At 68.7% G+C, this 16726-nt stretch overlaps 1 protein-coding gene across 2 annotated transcripts; it reads right to left on the bottom strand.

The window, feature by feature from the left end:
- Positions 1-865: 865 nt before the first annotated feature.
- On the bottom strand, positions 866-15188 carry AATK (apoptosis-associated tyrosine kinase). Of its 2 annotated transcripts, none has more exons than XM_012664184.1 (13): positions 15109-15188; positions 12518-12665; positions 10249-10328; positions 9672-9790; positions 9500-9587; positions 8874-9007; positions 7444-7528; positions 7244-7365; positions 5953-6102; positions 3065-5618; positions 2831-2978; positions 2561-2728; positions 866-1939 (listed from the first exon to the last, which is right to left on the bottom strand). In XM_012664184.1, exons 1-13 carry the CDS (start codon positions 15151-15153, stop codon positions 1899-1901), a joined length of 3882 nt encoding a protein of 1293 aa, XP_012519638.1. In that variant the 5' UTR covers positions 15154-15188; the 3' UTR covers positions 866-1898. The 2 variants fall into 2 exon arrangements, with proteins under 2 accessions (XP_012519638.1, XP_012519637.1); XM_012664183.1 differs by having other exon boundaries at positions 8874-9040; positions 15109-15166.
- Positions 15189-16726: the final 1538 nt, after the last annotated feature.

Here is a 16726-nt window from a genome sequence, read left to right as displayed (position 1 = left end):
GGGGGGGGCGGGGCACAGGGCCGGGAGGGCAGGACTTCCCCGAAAGCCCCGCCTGTTACACCTGGGGGTGGGGCCGGGGCTCTGGGCCTCCCCACTCCCACTGCAGTTTGGGGGTCTCCCCAGCTCCCAAGCAGAGCCTGGCTGCTGGGGCCTCTCGGGGCAGGGTGTCAGGTGCTGTGGCCTGGGTCACGCGGCTGTGTGCTGTAGGGGCCGGGGGTGTCCTGTTACCAGACTCCACTCCAGGATACTGGGCGGACCACCCCCCACACCAGCTGTTTCCTGCAGGGACGGGGGCCTCCGCTCAAATGTGGGATTTTAAAACTTTACCCTCAGATCTGTGCTATTTGACATTTTTGGATGAAATACAGCATGGTGACCCACAGTGACAACAGTCCTTAACTGGAAAGGTCTCATGCACGGCTGGTTCCGCACAGACCCTCTAAGGAGGGGCTCAGGCACCCCCAGCCCGCCTGCAGCTGCCCACCCCTGGGGCAGGAAGCCAAGAGCAGGACAGCTGCCCAGGTGGCAGGGTGGGCGCACAGGCCCCCAACCCTCCGCACTCTCCTGCTCCTGTCCCACCAGCCACAGGCGCAGTCCCAGAAGCGCAGGGAGGAGCCCCCCCCTCGCCATCGCTGGCTGTGCCAGGGTCGAGCACAAGAGGGAGGGCTGCAGGGAGCAGCCCTCCCCAGACACAGGGCCTGGGACACTGTCTCCCTCCCCCGGGGTGTGCCAAGAACATAAGGACTTTATCTGCGGACCCCCCAAAAAACACCACACAAAGCTATTTTTTTCTTAGCTTGATTTCTCTTAAAAAACAAAAAAGGAACAAGAAAATCATTGCACCAGCATCCTAAGCCTCAAACTAATAAAAAACAAAAAACACAAACCAAAAACAAAGTGCCCCCAAAGCAATGAGAAACTTTACATCTCTTTGGCAACAATAACTTAAGCTCACCCGGCTTCCACTCGCTCCAGCAACAGCAGTTACAAAAATATTCCCTGCGCTGCCACACCACGTCCCCGTCCCTGCAGGCAGGAGCCCCCACCTGACGTCGGGCTGCGGCTCCCGCCTTCCTTTGGCAGCTGAGGCACTGGGCCAGGCAGCACCCTGCAGACAGGAGCCACCCCCGCCACCCCGCCGAGGGCACTCTAGAACGGGGCCCATGTGGCAGGGGTGTGGCCTGTAACCCCTCTTCCCCCATGTCTCTGGCCACCCACCCCAGGTTCCAGCAGGGGGACCCAGGTGGGAGCGGCCCCGGCCCGTGGCACAGCGGGCTACAGTCTAGCTGAGTCGGCCAAGGGGGACAGCCACAGACTGAGACGAGGGCAGCAGAGTCAGAAAGCCACGGTCCTCTCCTTGTGCTGAGCAAAACCCAGAACCAGGCGGGCCAGGAGGAGGGGGCCGGGGGCAAGAGAGGCTTGCAGCCTGCTGCTGTCTCGGGGGCCTCTGCCTCGCTGGCCCAAGGGCACAAGTGTCCTGTGAACACCGAAGGAGCCAGCCGGACAGGGAATGTGCTCCCGGTGGCTAAGAGCAGGTCCCCTGGCCTCAGAGGCCGAGTGTCCAGCAGCTGCAGGACCCAGAGGTGCAGGCCCTCTCGAGTGTGTGTATGTGCGTGCGTGTACAGATGCCCCACCCTAGGGCTAGCAGCAAACCCAGCGTCCAGGATAAATTCTGGCCCCAGGGCAGCACGGGGCTGGGGGGCATGGCCAATCCACCACCCCAGAGAGGGGCCTCTTGTCCAGTGCTTCTGCAGGGTGCTGCGGGGACCACGGAGGCACCGGAATCTGCTGACAGCCACCAGGACCACGTCCACACTCACTCCCGGTCACCATCCTCGCTGCTGCCTGGCAGGCGCTCCGGTGACACCAGCTCCCAATGGGTGGGAGCTTCGTGGGTCTCAAGCGTCTTTACTCCCACTCTCTGCACTCGCGGCAGAGCCTGGCAAGCAGGAGGTACCACGTGACACGTGGGGGACGCCAGAGGCTCCTCCACCACGACTCCCACCTGGCCTCCATCCCCAGCCTCCACGCGGGCCATTGGTGGGGGGCTGCGGCCCTCAGGCCCCGTGGCTGCAGCGGCCTGCCTGTGTCTAGGCGGTGGACAGAGCCAGACCCATTTTTCTCCTCGCTGTATCACCCACACCCAGGCCCAGCCTTACTCAGCAAATGCCCCCAAGTCCTCCTTTTACAGATAGGGAAACTGAGGCCCAGACAGGGCTGGCCAGGGCCATGCAACTGCCTTAGTGACCTGCCCGTTGGTTCGGACACAGCGCCCTGTAAGGGGACTGAGGCTGACCGGCCGGCAGCTAGGGGAGCGCGGGTCTGCCTGGAGCAAGGCCGGGGCTTCTGCAGGAGGTGGGCTTGGAGGGAAGCCGGGCGGCAGGCCCGGTGGGGGTGTGCTGGGGCAACGGGAGCGGCCCCTGAGCGCGCAACCCTGGTGAGGCTCAGGGCCAGGTAGGGCGCGGGGGGAGAAAGCCAAGCCCTGGGGCTGGCGGGCCGGGCTAGGTCTGGGACGCGGACAGGGCCAGCACCACCCTCGGGCCCGCCCGCACAGCCTCACCTCCCGTGGAGTCGGCGTCGCAGTCGGACACATGCGTGATGGAGAAACGCGACGCGGGCGCGGGCGACACGGTGAAGCGCGATGCGGGTGTGGCCGGGGTGGGGGCCATCGCGAAGGCCGCCTTGACTGGCATCGACGGGAGGTCGTCGTCCCACTCGAACGCACCGCCTGCCACCGGGCCGCCGCGTCACTCGTGCCCGGGACCGGGGCCCCACCTGCTCTCTGTGACGTCACGGACCCCTCCGCCCAGGCCCACCCCGCCCCGCTCACCATCCTCCACGGCGGAGCCTCCGCGGGTCGAGTCCTCCTGCCCCGGCCGGCCCGGGGCAATGGGGGAGCCGGGGCTGCCCGCCAGGAACGCGGGCGGCGAATCCTTGGCACCAGGGAAGGGCTCCCCGAGCTCCCGAGTGGGGCTTTCCTAGAGGGGCCAGCACCACGTGGCTCAGGCCGGCTCTTCCCTCGGGCGCCCACCCCGCCCCAGGCAGGCCCCGCGCTGCGGCCCACCTGGTCGAAGAGGTAGACGGTGACGTCGTCGAAGAAGGACACGGCTTTCTTCTTGCGGTCCAGGTCCTCGCAGAAGGCCTCGGACAGCAGGCTGGGCATCTTCAGCAGGCCGCGCAGGTTGCGCGCGCTCTGGCTCTCGGCCACCACCACGGGCACCGCCGGCACCTCCTCCTCGCTCTCCTCGCTGGGCTCCTGGATGCTGTAGCAGCGGAGCTCCTCGTCCGACTCGTCGCTGTCCTCACTGTCCTCCTCCTCCTCCTCCAGCCGGCCCTCCAAGGCTGCAGGGAGGCCGGGCAGAGCCAGGCAGAGCGGGGTTCGGGGGGCACCCACACCCCCTGTCCGATCCTGCGGGGCCAGCCCTGACAACAGTCCTGGGGTCCCTTGGAGCCCAGAGCTGTCACCTTCTGAGCTTGGTGGCACTGGGGTCAGCAGGACAAGCTTGGAGCTGCTGGGCTCGGGCACAGGCGGCACCTTGGCTGGGCCTGGGGACTCAGGAGGCTCTGGCCTGGGGCTGGCGCTTGGCTCTGGGGAAGACCTGTCCAGCGAGAGCGATGGTGGCAGCGCCTCCCTGAGGCCAGCGCCCTGGGCCTCCCCGGGCACCCCAGGCCCAGGCACAGACCGCTGCCCAGGGCTCTGCGGGCTTTTCAGGCCTGGCTCTGGCCCGGGGGCCTGGACCCCACTGCACTTCTCCCTCGGGCCCGTGGGGGGCTCGGACTCGGCATCCAGGTCTGAGAAGTAGGCCGAGTCTCGATAGGGGTTCTTCTCGCTGAGGCCAGCGAGGGAAGCCGAGAGCCGAGTCTCGGGCCCGGGGCTCTCGCCCTCCGGGGCCAGCTCCCCGAAGGCCTCAGGCTCGCACTCGTGCGCCTCCTTGAGCACAAACTCGGGGGACTCGTAGTTCTCCGTGTCATAGCCGCTGTCCAGGGCTCGGGGCTGCCCGCTGGGGGTGCCGGTAGCTGATGGGCTGGAGACCTCACCGCCACCATCACTGGCTGAGAACGGGATGTCCAGCGAGTCCAGGGAGTCGGGGGTCCCGACCTGCTTCTGCAGAGAGCGCAAGGCGGGCGCTACGTCCGGCTTCTCAGAGCGCAGACCGTCGCTGGACAAGTCGGTGAAGACGCCTGAAGTGGTCTCGGTTGTGTCCTCGTCCTCACTGCTGGCCACCTGCACTTCGTGGCAGCAGCTGCGACCGTTGTCAGCAGCCTGAGCCGGCTCGGTGGGCGAGTCAGGCAGGACGTCAGGGGCACCGGCCGCCTCTGAGGGAAGCAGGGCTCCCTGCTGGGAAGGGGAGGGGAGGGAGGGAAGGGGCCCAGCAGAGCCCTCAGCCTCCACAGCAAGCTTGGGCTCTGCCTGGGGGTCACCCCCGCCAACGGCTGCCTCTGTCCAGGGGGGTGTGACCAGGGAGACAGCCGGTGCCAGGCCCTGGGCAGGGCACAGATGGGGGAGGTCGGGACAGCAGCCTGGCTCCTGGCCAGGGGAGGCTGCCTGCAGCCCAAGCAGAGGCTCTCTGGGGCCCTCCTGTGCCAGGGGGTGGCCCCGCTCAGGGGAGGCCCCAGGGGTCTGCTTCGGGCTGGGGCCGTTGTCCATGTAGCTGCCCCCGTAGCCGGGGTCCCAAGACTCTGGATCGCGGCTGCCGCTGTTGTTGTTGGCCGACACATTGGAGCTCCAGCGTGTCTGCTGGGCGGCCATTGGCGCTCCAGCCTCCCCCAGCTCCTCACCCAGTGATGGCCGGGCCCCCGAGCTCCCCGAGGGGGATGCGCCCAGCGGGTCCTTGAACAGGGGCGGGCAGAAGGGGGTCACGCCCCAATCTGCGTTCTGGGCTCCGCACTCCGTGGGCATCAGGGGCCCTGGTGAGGGCGAGCGGCAGAACGGGTCCCTGCCGAGGCCCCTGCGTGGGTGGGGGTCGCGTCCACCCCAGGGGCCGTCAGCCTGTGGCGTGTGGCCCAGCAGCGGTTCCATTGCCAGGGAGGCAGCGGCACTGCCATCCGAGTCGTCGTCCTGGTCGGTGGCAGGGGGGCCGGGAGTGCAGCCGGCACAGTCGGGGTCGTGGCCTGCGGCAGGCACGGCCTCCTCCAGGCGGATGAAGTACTCGCTGCCCACCGACGGGCTGTGCGCACTGAGTACGGGCACCACGCCAGGGGGCGCGCCGTCGGGGGCGCAGAGCTCCTGCAGGCACGCGGCGCGGCCCGGGCAGGGCGCGGCCCCCGGCAGCGGCGGGAAGGCCTCGGCGCCACCGCCGGCCTCCCACTTGTACTCAAAGTTGAGGCCGCGGCTTGTCTCGGTCACTGTGAGCACGTCGTCGCCGTCCGCGTGGAAGCCATCGCCCGCGAACTGCTCCAGCAGCGGGAAGGACGAGGCGGAGATGAGCTCCGCCGCGGGGCCCGCCACCCCCGAACCAGGGCCGCCCCCACCGGGCCGCAGCGAGCGCCAGCGCCGCTCAAACTCCTCCTCCGCCTCGGTGGCGCCCTTGGCGCACAGGTAGGACAGCAGCAGGTGCACCTCCTCCGCTGTGGGCCGCTGCTCCGGCTGCAGCCAGCAGAACTGCATCACCTCGTACCTGTGGGGAGGGCCCGTGGGTGGCCCAGGCCAGGAACCCCCAGGGGGGAGGCGTGGGGCTCCCCTTCACGCAAAGCGCCTTGAGGGCAGTTGGGGACACCTCTCGCTTCATTCAGTGATACCCCAAGTCTTCCGAGGCCCCGCACATGGGGGCAGTTGGTGGGCTGGGCACTTCCCCCAGGTCATCCCTCCCTGCTTAGGGGGACACAGAGGCTGCGTGTGAGGTCAGAGGAGGCCGGGTGGGGGGATCCCCAGGCATCAGGTGGAGCCGCCTCTGCCTGACTGGGGCACCCCCACCTCGGCCTTCCCGCCAGGGCGGGGCAGGGCATCCTCACCAGCGGTCCGACAGGGTCAGCTGCAGCTGGGGCTTGGGCAGCTTGAGCTGCTGCTCCCGGATGGCGTAGGCCAGCACCTGCCGGTCCGAGTGCTGGGGGTAGGGCTGCACGCCCAGCTCGAAGAGCTCCCAGATGGTCACACCCAGGGACCTGCAGGGTGACAACCATGAGACACGGCAGGGCCGTGGCACAGGCCACACGGGATCCCGTGGATGCCTGCAGGGCAGCTCCTGTCGTCACGCCAGCGCCTCCAGGACCAGGGCTCAGTGCCACAACAGCCACCCCTCCACAAGGACAGCATATCCCCTGCCATAAAGGGGTGGAACACACCTCCCCAGCCAGGCCCAAGCCCAGCGTGCTCAGCAGATCACAGCCTGCCCGGCTCGCGGGGGCCAAGTGCACGTTTGCTCGTTCACGTGCTCGCTTGACACACGGCAGACCAGACACCGTGCCAAGTGGGGATCTGCCTCGGAGCCGGCAAGGGGCTGGGGGGCTGTCTGGGGACACTCCAGCCTAGCACGGGTAGGGCTGGGGGAAGCTGCATGGGGGGGTCTGGGGGCTCCTTCTAGTAGCTGCACCCAGCTCCCCTGGACCCCAGGCTGTCTCCAGCTGGGGAATGAGACAGAGCCGATTTGGCAACAGCGGGAGCAGTCACGGAGGCCTTGGCCAAGCCCTGCGACTGGGGACCCCGGCTTGCATGCAGTGAGTGGCAAGGGCTGGGGAAGGGAGCAGCATCCGAGACAGGGCGGGCTACAGGGTCAACCTGCTCAGCAGAGGCCCTGCGAGTCAGGAAGGGCTGGTCCACGGCCCAGCAGGAGCAGAGGGGCAGGGAGGCCTGGGGTGCAGAGGGGTCGGGAGGGGGCAGGAGAGGCCGGCGAAGGCCAGGAACGGGCACCCCCACAGCGGGAGACGCTCCCAAGGCCTGTGGACCCTACAGGCCAGGCTTAGGCTGGGAACTCAGAATCGGGGGGGCCTCCAGCCCACGGTCATGGGGATGCCCTGCACCCTACACGGCCTCACCTCCACCCCTGAGGCAGCCAACACCCCACCCAGACCCTCTCTGGGGGCCAGGGCAGGTTGGGGCCCTGCCCAGGAGGGCGAGCCCCTCTGTTGCTCACAGCGGGCTTTTGACTCTAGAAGAGGCCTCTGAGTCCCCGCGATTGGTGGGCATCAGCCCAGCGGGCCCTTGGCGGCCTGGGCACCCTGACCCTGTTCTGCCGCCCCCCCCCAACCCAGCCCCACAGGCGGCAGCACCCCCACGACCGCACGCCGCCCGGGGAGCCGCGCTCACCACACGTTGCCGGCCTTGGTCTGGTCCGCCACGAGCAGGTTGCCGTGCACCTCGTCCACCAGCTCAGGCGCGACCCAGCGCAGCGGCACCCACAGCTGGTCTGCGGTCACGAAGTAGTCTTCCTGCGGGCACCCAGAGCGGACAGGGTCACCTCTGCCGGGCGGCCGGCCCGGCCCTGCACCCCGCCCCGCCCCACTCACTCTGTATTTGCAGTGGGACAAGCCGTAGTCGCCGAGCTTCACCGTCAGGTCGGCCGTGAGCAGGCAGCTCCGCAGGGCCAAGTCGCTGCGGGGAAGGGCACGGTCAGCCGGGTGGGCCGGGCTGGGCCGTCCAGGATGGCTTTCGGCCCAGGGTGTCCTGGGCTCAGCCGGCGGGCGGGTCAGAAGGGGAGTCTGAGGAGTTGCTCTGCCCTCCCCTTCCCCTGCTGCCCAGGGCCCCACCCCTGCACCCAGCACTGCTGCTTTGCGAGGTTTGCCTCCGACCTTGCGGTGCAGGTGAGCAAAGAGAGGCAAGACAGGGCTGGAGCCTGCCTGTCTGGGGGCCCAGGGAAGGCACTACCCGGCCAGCCCTAGAACCCCCCACACCCTCTGCCCTGTCTTTCAGGGCCACGCCAGGGCAGCCAGAGCCCCAGCCCTGCCCATCTGCAGTTTTTCTCCCAACCCCACTACACCATCACCCTTGGCTCCATGGTAAACTGAGGCCTGGAGTGTCCTGACAGCTGCCAGAGTCCACACACCAGGACCTGGCCCAGCCCTACCCACAACAGGGCCAGAGCTGAGGCTTGCCCAGGCCCCCCTCCTGGCCCTAGGGCAGGGCAGAGACCTCCAACCCAGTGGCCCAGGCTGCTGGCTTTATCCCCTGCCAGGCTGGAGGTCCCACGGGTGTTCGGGGCAGGTACGGGTCAGCCCACACCCACCATGCTGCTGCCGTGCTGCGCACTCAACGGCAGGATGGGCCGGGGCCGCCTGTCTCTCCCCGCAGCGGCCCACATCTGAGTGCCTGGGGACAGCTGCGGGGCTGCTTCCTGGGGCAGGGGCGTGGCGGGCAGGTCAGGAGGCTGGCAGCTGCCCTCTTCAACAAAATCACTGATGCTGGAGTCGCCTGAGTCATCACTCAGCACCAGGATATTGCTGGGGAGGACGGCCGTGCGGCGTCCGGGGCTGGCGGGCCACGCGTCCAACGCCACTTCTTCCAGCACGTCCCCCGGGCTCCCCGGGGCTGGGTATTGTGGCTGCCAGGGCGGGACAGGGGAGCCCTCCCTCCCGCTACAGGGCCAGCTAAGTCCTCCCATTGCTGCCTGAGGGACGCAGAGGGCGTGGGCACTCTGGGTGGTGGCTGCTGCCTGGGGGACAGAGGACAGGCCCGGAGGACAGTATGGGGTTCTTCATTTAATCCTGCAAAGCAGACGTCAAACCCCTATCTCGCCGATCTTTAAGAAATTCAGTAGAATTCCTTTGCAGGGTTGCTGTCGGATGCCGTGTAAGCACGGCCTGGTCCATCCTCACGGCACCCCCCCAAAGGAGGAGTCGCCCAAAAGTCCCTTCCTCAGGGGACGGGCTGAGGCCCAGGGTGAACCCGCCCAAGGTCATGGCAGAGCAGGGACCCGGCCCCAGGGCTTCCCGGCCCTCACCTGTGCACGTAGTTGTGGCGGTGCAGGTGCAGGACGCCACAGGCCACCTCGCAGGCCATGCGCTGCAGGGTCAGGGGGTCAGGGGCCATGGACTCTGTCACCCGGCAGCTCCGCAGGTAACCCTTGAGGTCTCCCTGCCGACGGGGAGCGCAGCGGGTCACCAGCAGCTGGGGAGGGGGCACCAGCTCCCTGGGGGACCCCATACACCCACCTCCGCGTCAGCACCCCCCGACGCGAGGGACGGGGGGCCCAGCTGGGTGCCACTGCCCACAGTGACCAGCCCCTGGGAGGGCCGCGTGCCCAGCGAGTGCCAGGCCCCACTCGGAGCTAAGGGGGCGGATGGGCCCGCACGGCTGCCGGGACGCCCTGTGCTGGACCTTGGGGGGCACAGCAGGTGGGCAAGCGGCTGTCGGCCCCCAGCCCTCTCCCGACTGATCTGGGCCACCCCGCCCCTGTGGGCCTCCTCTGGGGGTTGGGGCAGGGCCCTCCAGGATCCCGCTTTAGGGGGGTGTGAGGCCCACGGGGGCTGGCACTACACACCGGCAGGGCAAGCAAGGCCCAGCTCAGCAGAGGCCACCGGTAGCCGGCTAGGGGGAGGGTGGACGGGGCCGCGGGCGGCGACTCACCAGCGGGCAGAACTCCATCACCAGCAGGTAGGGCGTCACCTCGGCGCACTGCGCCAGGCACTGGAGCAGGTTGCTGTGCTGCAGGGCCCTGCAAGAGCCCAGAGGAGGGGGCGGTGGCCGGGGCTCTGTCACGGGCTGGGCCCACCCCACCTCGGCCGCCCGCTGTGCCCACCTGTGAGGCTGCGCCTCCTCCAGGAACTGCACCTGCTCCTGCACGCTGGCGCTGGCCTTCAGCTCCTTGACCACCACCTGCGCGCTGCTCACGCCCGAGTTCACCTCCCCCAGGAACACCTGCGGGACAGGCATCACCGCAGCCGCCCCTCCCGGGCAGGGGCTTCCAGACCTTTCTCTTCTGCTGCCCCCCCCCCGACAAGCCACTTTCTGTGCCTCAGTTTACTCATTTGCAGCATGGGTCTGCCCCTCCCAGCGACCCCTTCCAGCTGCGGTACTCTGAGTCTTTCTTGTCATTCCCCCGAGGCCCCAGCTGTGCTCGCGCTCTCGGGGTTTCTGCAGCGAGGAAGCGGGACCCAGTCGTCCCGGCCAGGCTGGGGTCCGGGGAGAAGCCTGGACCACCCCTCCTCAGGCTCCTCTCAGCCCCTCTGGCACTGGGACCAGGGAGGGGCTGCGGCAGACTCTGAGGACCCCCCCGGGAGGGGCCCAGCAGGACACAGGGCCTGGGGAGGCGCCTCCAGCAGAGTTACACCCAAGAAAGCAGGTCCGCACCCCGCCCGCCCCGCGGACACACTCACCTTCCCGAACCAGCCGTGGCCGATCTCCTTCAGGTAGAGCAGGCTGTGCCGGCCCAGGTCCGTGGACTTGAGAAGCTGCACTGTAGCAGAGTGGAGACTCAGGTACCCCAGCACAGCCGCTCCACCCCCCGACCTGGCCCCTCGCGGGCTGCCGGTCCTGGGGAGTCGCCCCAAGTGCCCCAGTGCCACCTGGGAAGGGCAGGCCAGACCACCAAGGCAGAGGCCAGCCAAGGGCTGCCATCAGGAGCCGGGGCCTCTCGGGAGGAGAGGTGGCTGCTGCCAGGAAAAGCCGCAGATCTGCAGATGCCCCCACCCAGGCATCTCTCTGGGGAGATCCGCGGAAGGGGAGCCCAAAGTCACGGGATGAGCCGGGTCCGAGACAGCAGGGCCTGGAGCTGGACCTGCCACATAGGCCGCACCAGGCAGGCAGTGTGGCTGGGACGGGAGGCGGCGGCTCAGGGAGGGCATCGGGGCGGCCGGCCCGCCCCCACCCTGCCGCAGCCTGGCATCCCCGCGCCAGGCGCACCAAAGACCCCTTTGTTGGGGGCCGCTTGGCACAGCCCTGCACGGAGCACACTGGGCCCATTCTCCCGCGGGCAGCTGGCTGAGGTCAGCGGGAGGTAGGGTCAGTGAGGGCCAGGAGGAAGGGGCCAGGGCTGGCCAAGCCCACGCATGCCCTGCCCGAGCCCCGAGGGATTCCCCGAATTCTGCTCCCACGCCGACTGCCCGGGGGCCAGTGGGTGCGCTGCGCGTGGCTGCCAGGAGCGTCCAGGGGAGGGGCTCCTGCCAGGGCCCGGAGACCCAGAAAATGTTGACTGGTGCTGAGCGGGATCTGGGGGGCTCCTGCTAGGCTGCGTCCTGAGCCCGTGTCCTGAGTCTGCTGGGCACACCACCCTCCAGCCCTGGGGTGTCCAGGCTCCTGACCGTGGATGCGGGGACAGTGGCAGGGCATGATTGTATCAACGGAAGTGGCACCTCCCGGCACTGCCTGGCTGTGCTCACCCTCTGCGGCCTCCAGAGGGGCTGGGACCCCTGCCCAGGCTCAGAGCCCTTAACCTCCCCCCCAAATCTCTCCACCCTGGAAGCAGGTGTCCCCTAGAAAGCTGTGACCAGAGATGCAAAAATGGAGAAAATAGGCAACCACTGCCCTCCTCCGGGTTCCTGCGCCCGTGTTCCCGGAGACCATTCTCCAGGAAGGCCAGGGGCCGTGCAAGGGCTCTCATGAGTGTGTGGGCAGCCGCGGCCCTCGGGCCGGCCGACAGACCGGGCCCTGACTCCTGCCGCACCGGCGACCCTGCCTCCAGGAGACTTGGGGGCCAGAGGGGGACAGGCAGGACACCCTGGGCCTGGGGAGGTGGCGGCTACTGGTCCTTCCTGGGTCTACCCTAGAAGCCCAGACCACAGTGAAGGCTAGACTCTCAGGGCAGGTGGGGTGGGCTACTCCTTGCCACGGCAATGGCCCTGGTGCCAACAGGGCCCTCCCAGGGCCAGCAGTGGCTCCGCTCTCTGGGCGGACACGCCTCCCTCAGTGTTCCGGAGAAGCTGGGGGTGGACAGTGAGGAGGGGCAGTCCTTGGCTAGAAGCTTTCATGGAGCCAGCCTGAGAGGCCAGGGACCCCCATGCACTGCCCAGGCTGCAGGACTGGATGGAGAGGGGTCCCCAAGCTCAGCCATTTCCCCAGCATCAGCCGAGGGGCAGCGACCCCAGGATGGGCAGATGCACGACATGGCAGAGGCAGCCCATGGCCTGTGGAGGCCACAGCAGGCCTGCCTGCGCCCGCCGGGCCGGACCCCCACCCCGGGCCTGAGTGAAAGGCCAGTTTACGGCTGCCCACGGGGTCCTACCCGCTCCCCTCTCCAGCCGGGCACAATGGAACCCGTGTCTCCGCAGGCTGGTGATGCCAAGGGGCAGGAATCTGGGGTCAAGCATCTGAGGACTTCAGAGGAGCTGAGCCCCCGCCCCAGCATTTGGGCGGCTACACCCAGGACTGGCGGGCAGCCAACCCGCCCCCCCGGCCAGCACCACCACTGCCCCTCTGCTGGGCAGCCCCTCGGAGCGGGCGGAGTGCGGCCCAGCCTGCTGGCAGCTGGGCCCAAGCCTGGAAGGGGCCACACACCCTCAGCCCAGCCAGGCGCCCCAGCCCCCTGCCCCAACCTGTGGAGCTCCCCAGGATCCTGCCCCGCCAACCTCCCGCCGACACCCTCGCCCAGCACCACACCCGAGGGAAGGCTGGGGTGAGGCCCCCCCGCGCCGTACCTGGCACACTCACCTGAGCGCCCCGGCTGCTTGGCCATGGGCAGGGAGACCTCGGTGAGCGGCAGGACGTACACGTCGGGCCCGTTCTGTGCCGCCGCAGCCGGGGAGCCCTGCACCGAGAAGTCGGCCGCATACTCTTCCCCCTCCACATTCTCAAACTCCTGCAGGCCAGGCCGGCGGGCACATGAGAGGCTCCTGCAGGCCGGGCTACGGCCGCTTTAAGAGCCTTTCTTCCCAGCCCAGCTCCTGCCCCTGCCCCACCATGGGCAGCCCAAGCCCAGGCCCAGGCCCAGGCCCAGCCCCACATGGGAGGACGGGGAACCAAGGACCGAAGGCGAGGGGACAGAAGCTGGCCACCCTGCCCATCCAGAACTGGCCCCAACACTCCTCAGCCCCCAAACACCCCCCTAGCAGCCCCTCACCCCGGGCCCCGCCCGTAGGCCGTCCCTGCCATGGGACAGCACCCCTACCCCGAAGTCCTCTGGGAGAAGCTCCTCCCTCTGCCAGGACAAAGAGGCATTCCTGGGCACCCCGGAGCAGCAGCCCCCCCAGCCATCCTCACCCCATCGGGCACCCCACCTACCACGGCCATGTGCCCGAGGCAGCCATTGGACCTCATCCCCAGTGGCCACACCACCTCCCTGAGCTCCTTAAGAGCCTGGCTCTGGGCAGCCCTGGGCGGGGCCGCTCCTGGCTGGGCTGCTATTTTGAAATGCGGCCGCACCTGTCTAGGGGAGACCCCACCCCCAGGTGCGGAGCACATTCCTGAGCCCAGAGCCAAAGTCCCCAAGGAAGTCCTGGGCCGATTTACAACCGCTCCCTGGGCACTCAGTGCAACCTCTCTCTCCATCCCTCCCCACAACCCCCGGGGAAACTGAGGCTCAGAGGGGTGAGGGCCACCCACTCCGGAGCTCATGCTCCCGTGGACAGACAGTTGGCCTGGGACGGGGCAGCCTGGGACCCTCGCACGGCTGTGTGACGTGGGGACCGTCCTTCCTCTGGGCCTTGGTTTTCTTACTGCAAAGCGAGGCTGGAGGCTGCCGGGATTCCAGGCCCGGCCTGCGTGCTGAGATGGGGGAAGGTGGCTGGTCTCCCCCTCCCCAGGGCCCGGAGACTACCCCCAAGCCCCCCTGGGTCCTCTAAGGCCACACCCTGGCTCTGCTGGGGGCCCCAGACGCCCACCCCTCACCCGGGTCAGCCCTGGCTGCAGCCCATTACCTGCCGCCCGGGGGCCCGGGGCCGGCGGGCACAGCGGGCGATCAGGTAGCACAGCGTGAGCATTGGGGCCTGCCCGGCACCAGCCCCCAGAGCCCAGGAGGGAGCCCACTGCGGAGGCAGGCCCTGCCGCGGAGGCACGCTGGTGCTGGAATGTTCCAGGCACCATGTTACGGAGGAGGAGAGGAGGGCGCAGGGAGGGGCTGTTCTGGCCCAGTCTGGGGCCTTGTTCTCCTGGGCCCTGAGGGGGGCAGCGTATACAAAGGCCCCCTGGGTCCCCACCCCACTCCTGCCTGCCCCAGCAACCTTGAAGCTCTGGTCTCAGGATCTTCTGGAAAGATGCCTGGTGTTGCCGGGCCCAGCCCCCGGGTGCCAGCAGGCCAAAGGACAGGGACCCTCAGGCAGGCAGCTGCCCCAGGTTGAGGGGGTCTTGGCCCACCTCGGAGGGTTCCGGAGGGTGAGTGAGCGGGCAAGTGTGGGCTTTGGAAAAGGCAAGGGCCACGTGCGTTGTCCTCGCCTGCCAGGTGGGTCGGTGCGAGCTCCCGTGGCCCCCTCCTGGGACCCTGGGGCTGTCTCCCTGAAAGTGGGGTGACACTGGCTGGGGCAAGGGTCACTTAAGAAGGTTCCCCCAAAATACAGGCAGGGGTGCTGTGCTGGGCCACCCTGACCTCTCCGAGAGCAGGAATCTGACCTCCTGCCCTGGGGTGGGGCTGGCCCGCGTGGGCGTGAGTGACGGAGGTCCCTGGCCCGGCCGCAGTTTGCGCGTTGGCAGGAACGTGGCCCGCGCTGGCTCTGGGGCAGGCGCCTCTGGCTGGGGTTCTTAGCCCAGCGCCTCTCTGCCTGGTCCTCCCTGCTCAGACCTGCAGCTGGACCTGCGGTGGCCACGGGGGCTCGCGGGGTGGGGACAGCATCTGGGCGCTGTCCTGGGGACAGGAGGCCTCTGCTCCAGAATTCGGCCTCCGGAGGGCGGCTCCGTGAGGGCGCCGTGCACCAGCTCGCCCCACACAGCCTGGCCTCAGCCCCCGTGGTGACTGCAAGTGCCGGAAGCTTTCAGTGCTGGGATGCTCGTCTGGCGCCTTTGGTCTCCTTTTGCTGCCTCGGGTGAGCAGCGACCCGAGGGCCCTGCGGGCGCGGCTCCGCCACGGGAGTCGGGGCCTCTGGGAGGCGAGACCCTCCCATGCCAGCGCAGGGGCCCTGCAAGGCCACCCTCAGCCGCACCCCCACAGAGGGCACCCAAAGTGGTGGAGGTGGTGGCCAGCGTCCCTGAGAGCCCCACGGCGGCCTGGGGCACCAGCAGCCACTTTGGGGTGGGGGGAGGGAGGAAGCTCAGGGCCACGTGGTCCCCAGCCCCAGGATCCCGTGGGCAGCCCCGCAGCCCCCAGCCCTCACCTTGAACCCGATGCCGCCCTTCTTACAGCACAAGCAGGCCAGCATGAGGACGATGACGCTGAACAGCCCTGAGAAAGACACAGCCACCACTGCCAGGGAGGACGACCAGGGGAGCTCGCTGAGCGGCGCGCCGTCTGCGGGAGAGCAGCGCAATTGGGGGCGGCCTTGGCCAGCCCGCCGCACCCAGCGCCCCAAGGTGCCAGATTCAGGTGCCCCTTGTCCCCACTGGGCGACCCGCCAGGCCCTGGCCCCCCACCCTCCCCCACAACCCCCGACCTCCGCAGCCAGGGCCCGGCCTCAGCACCGTCCCAAGACTCCACAGGCAGCCGGGGCAGGTGGACAGGCCTGCAGTCCCGCGGCCGGCCATTGGGCGCCGCTCTGGCCTCAGCGGGCGATGTCGGGTTGGCAAAGCGGCCACAGCCCGCCCAGCGCCTGACTCTGGGGTTCACAGGCACCCTTCTGGGAGGGCAGGGTCTCGGGGGCTGCAAAGGGACCCCTGTCTCTCCTGGATTCCAGTCACAGACCCTGCCAAGCAGGGGAGATGGTGGAGCTGGCCACGGTCCGCGGCCACATGCCAGGGGTCAGGGCCCTGAGACGCGAAGCCTTTCCAGCCTCCCCAAAAACATGGCGCCGTGTCTGGGGCAGCAGGGCCCCCTGTGTCGCCCACACCTCCAGCTCATCCCCTGACGAACCCACCCTGGGCCCCTGGGGCGCTTCTGGGCTGCCGTCAGCAGGGAGCCCCTCTGCAGCACCTGGTCCACGTGGGCACCCTCGTCCCGGGGGGGGACTGACAGCACGACCTGGGTGCCCCAATCCCAGCTACTGAGCCAGAGCCGCTGCCACGCTAGGGCCCCCGAGAAGACCTGGGCCTTTGGGGACACTTGGTGGGCCTGGTGCCCACAGGATGGCACAGTGGCCAGCCTAGGCGTCTTCTGGACAGAGGAGACAGCACACTGACCTGGCAGCTCCACCCGGCCTGCCCCATCCCACCCCACCCGGCTTCAACTCACGCCCCTTCTCTGGCTACTGAGCAGGGCAACCTCTCAGGACCCCGTCAGCGCCCAGCACACCACTGAGGCAGCTGCCATTTCTACCCCGCCAGGCAAGGAAACGGAGGCTCAGCAGAGGTGCGGACTGCTGCGGTGGCACAGCTGACCTCGACTGGCGTGCTTTGGCCAGGGCCGTGGGCTAACAGGCATCTGGGAGGGCTGCCTGGAGGCAATGTGAGCCCAAGGACCTGGAAGATGGGGTGGGTGTGGCCCGGCTTCCTGCTCAGGTGGCGAGGCCATTCCCCACACCCACACGGGGAAGGGGGCCTGGGGCAGCCTGGGGGGGGGCCAGGCAGGGCTGGGGCAGACAGGAGGGCAAGACCGAGGTCACCACGGCAGGGATGCCAGCCTGGCCTGCTCGTGGAGAAGACCCCCGCGAGGGCGGCCGCACCCAAGGGGCCGGGCTGTGTCCCTGACCCCGCAGGGCTCTGAGTGGAGCCCTCAAAGGTGAGGTTTCTGGGGGGCTGTGCACAGGTGAACCCCCATGCTATGCAGACCCCCCACTGTGCAGTCACACCGGAAGCCCCCACAGCGTGGATGCGCAGGGGCTGAGCAGCTGGCACCCCCAG

The sequence above is a fragment of the Propithecus coquereli genome, unplaced genomic scaffold (assembly GCF_000956105.1).
Source record: "Propithecus coquereli isolate 6110/MARCELLA unplaced genomic scaffold, Pcoq_1.0 Scaffold869, whole genome shotgun sequence".
Taxonomy (NCBI): Eukaryota; Metazoa; Chordata; class Mammalia; order Primates; family Indriidae; genus Propithecus; species Propithecus coquereli.
Note: the sequence above shows the minus strand (reverse complement) of the source record. Positions and strands in the feature narration are given on the sequence as shown.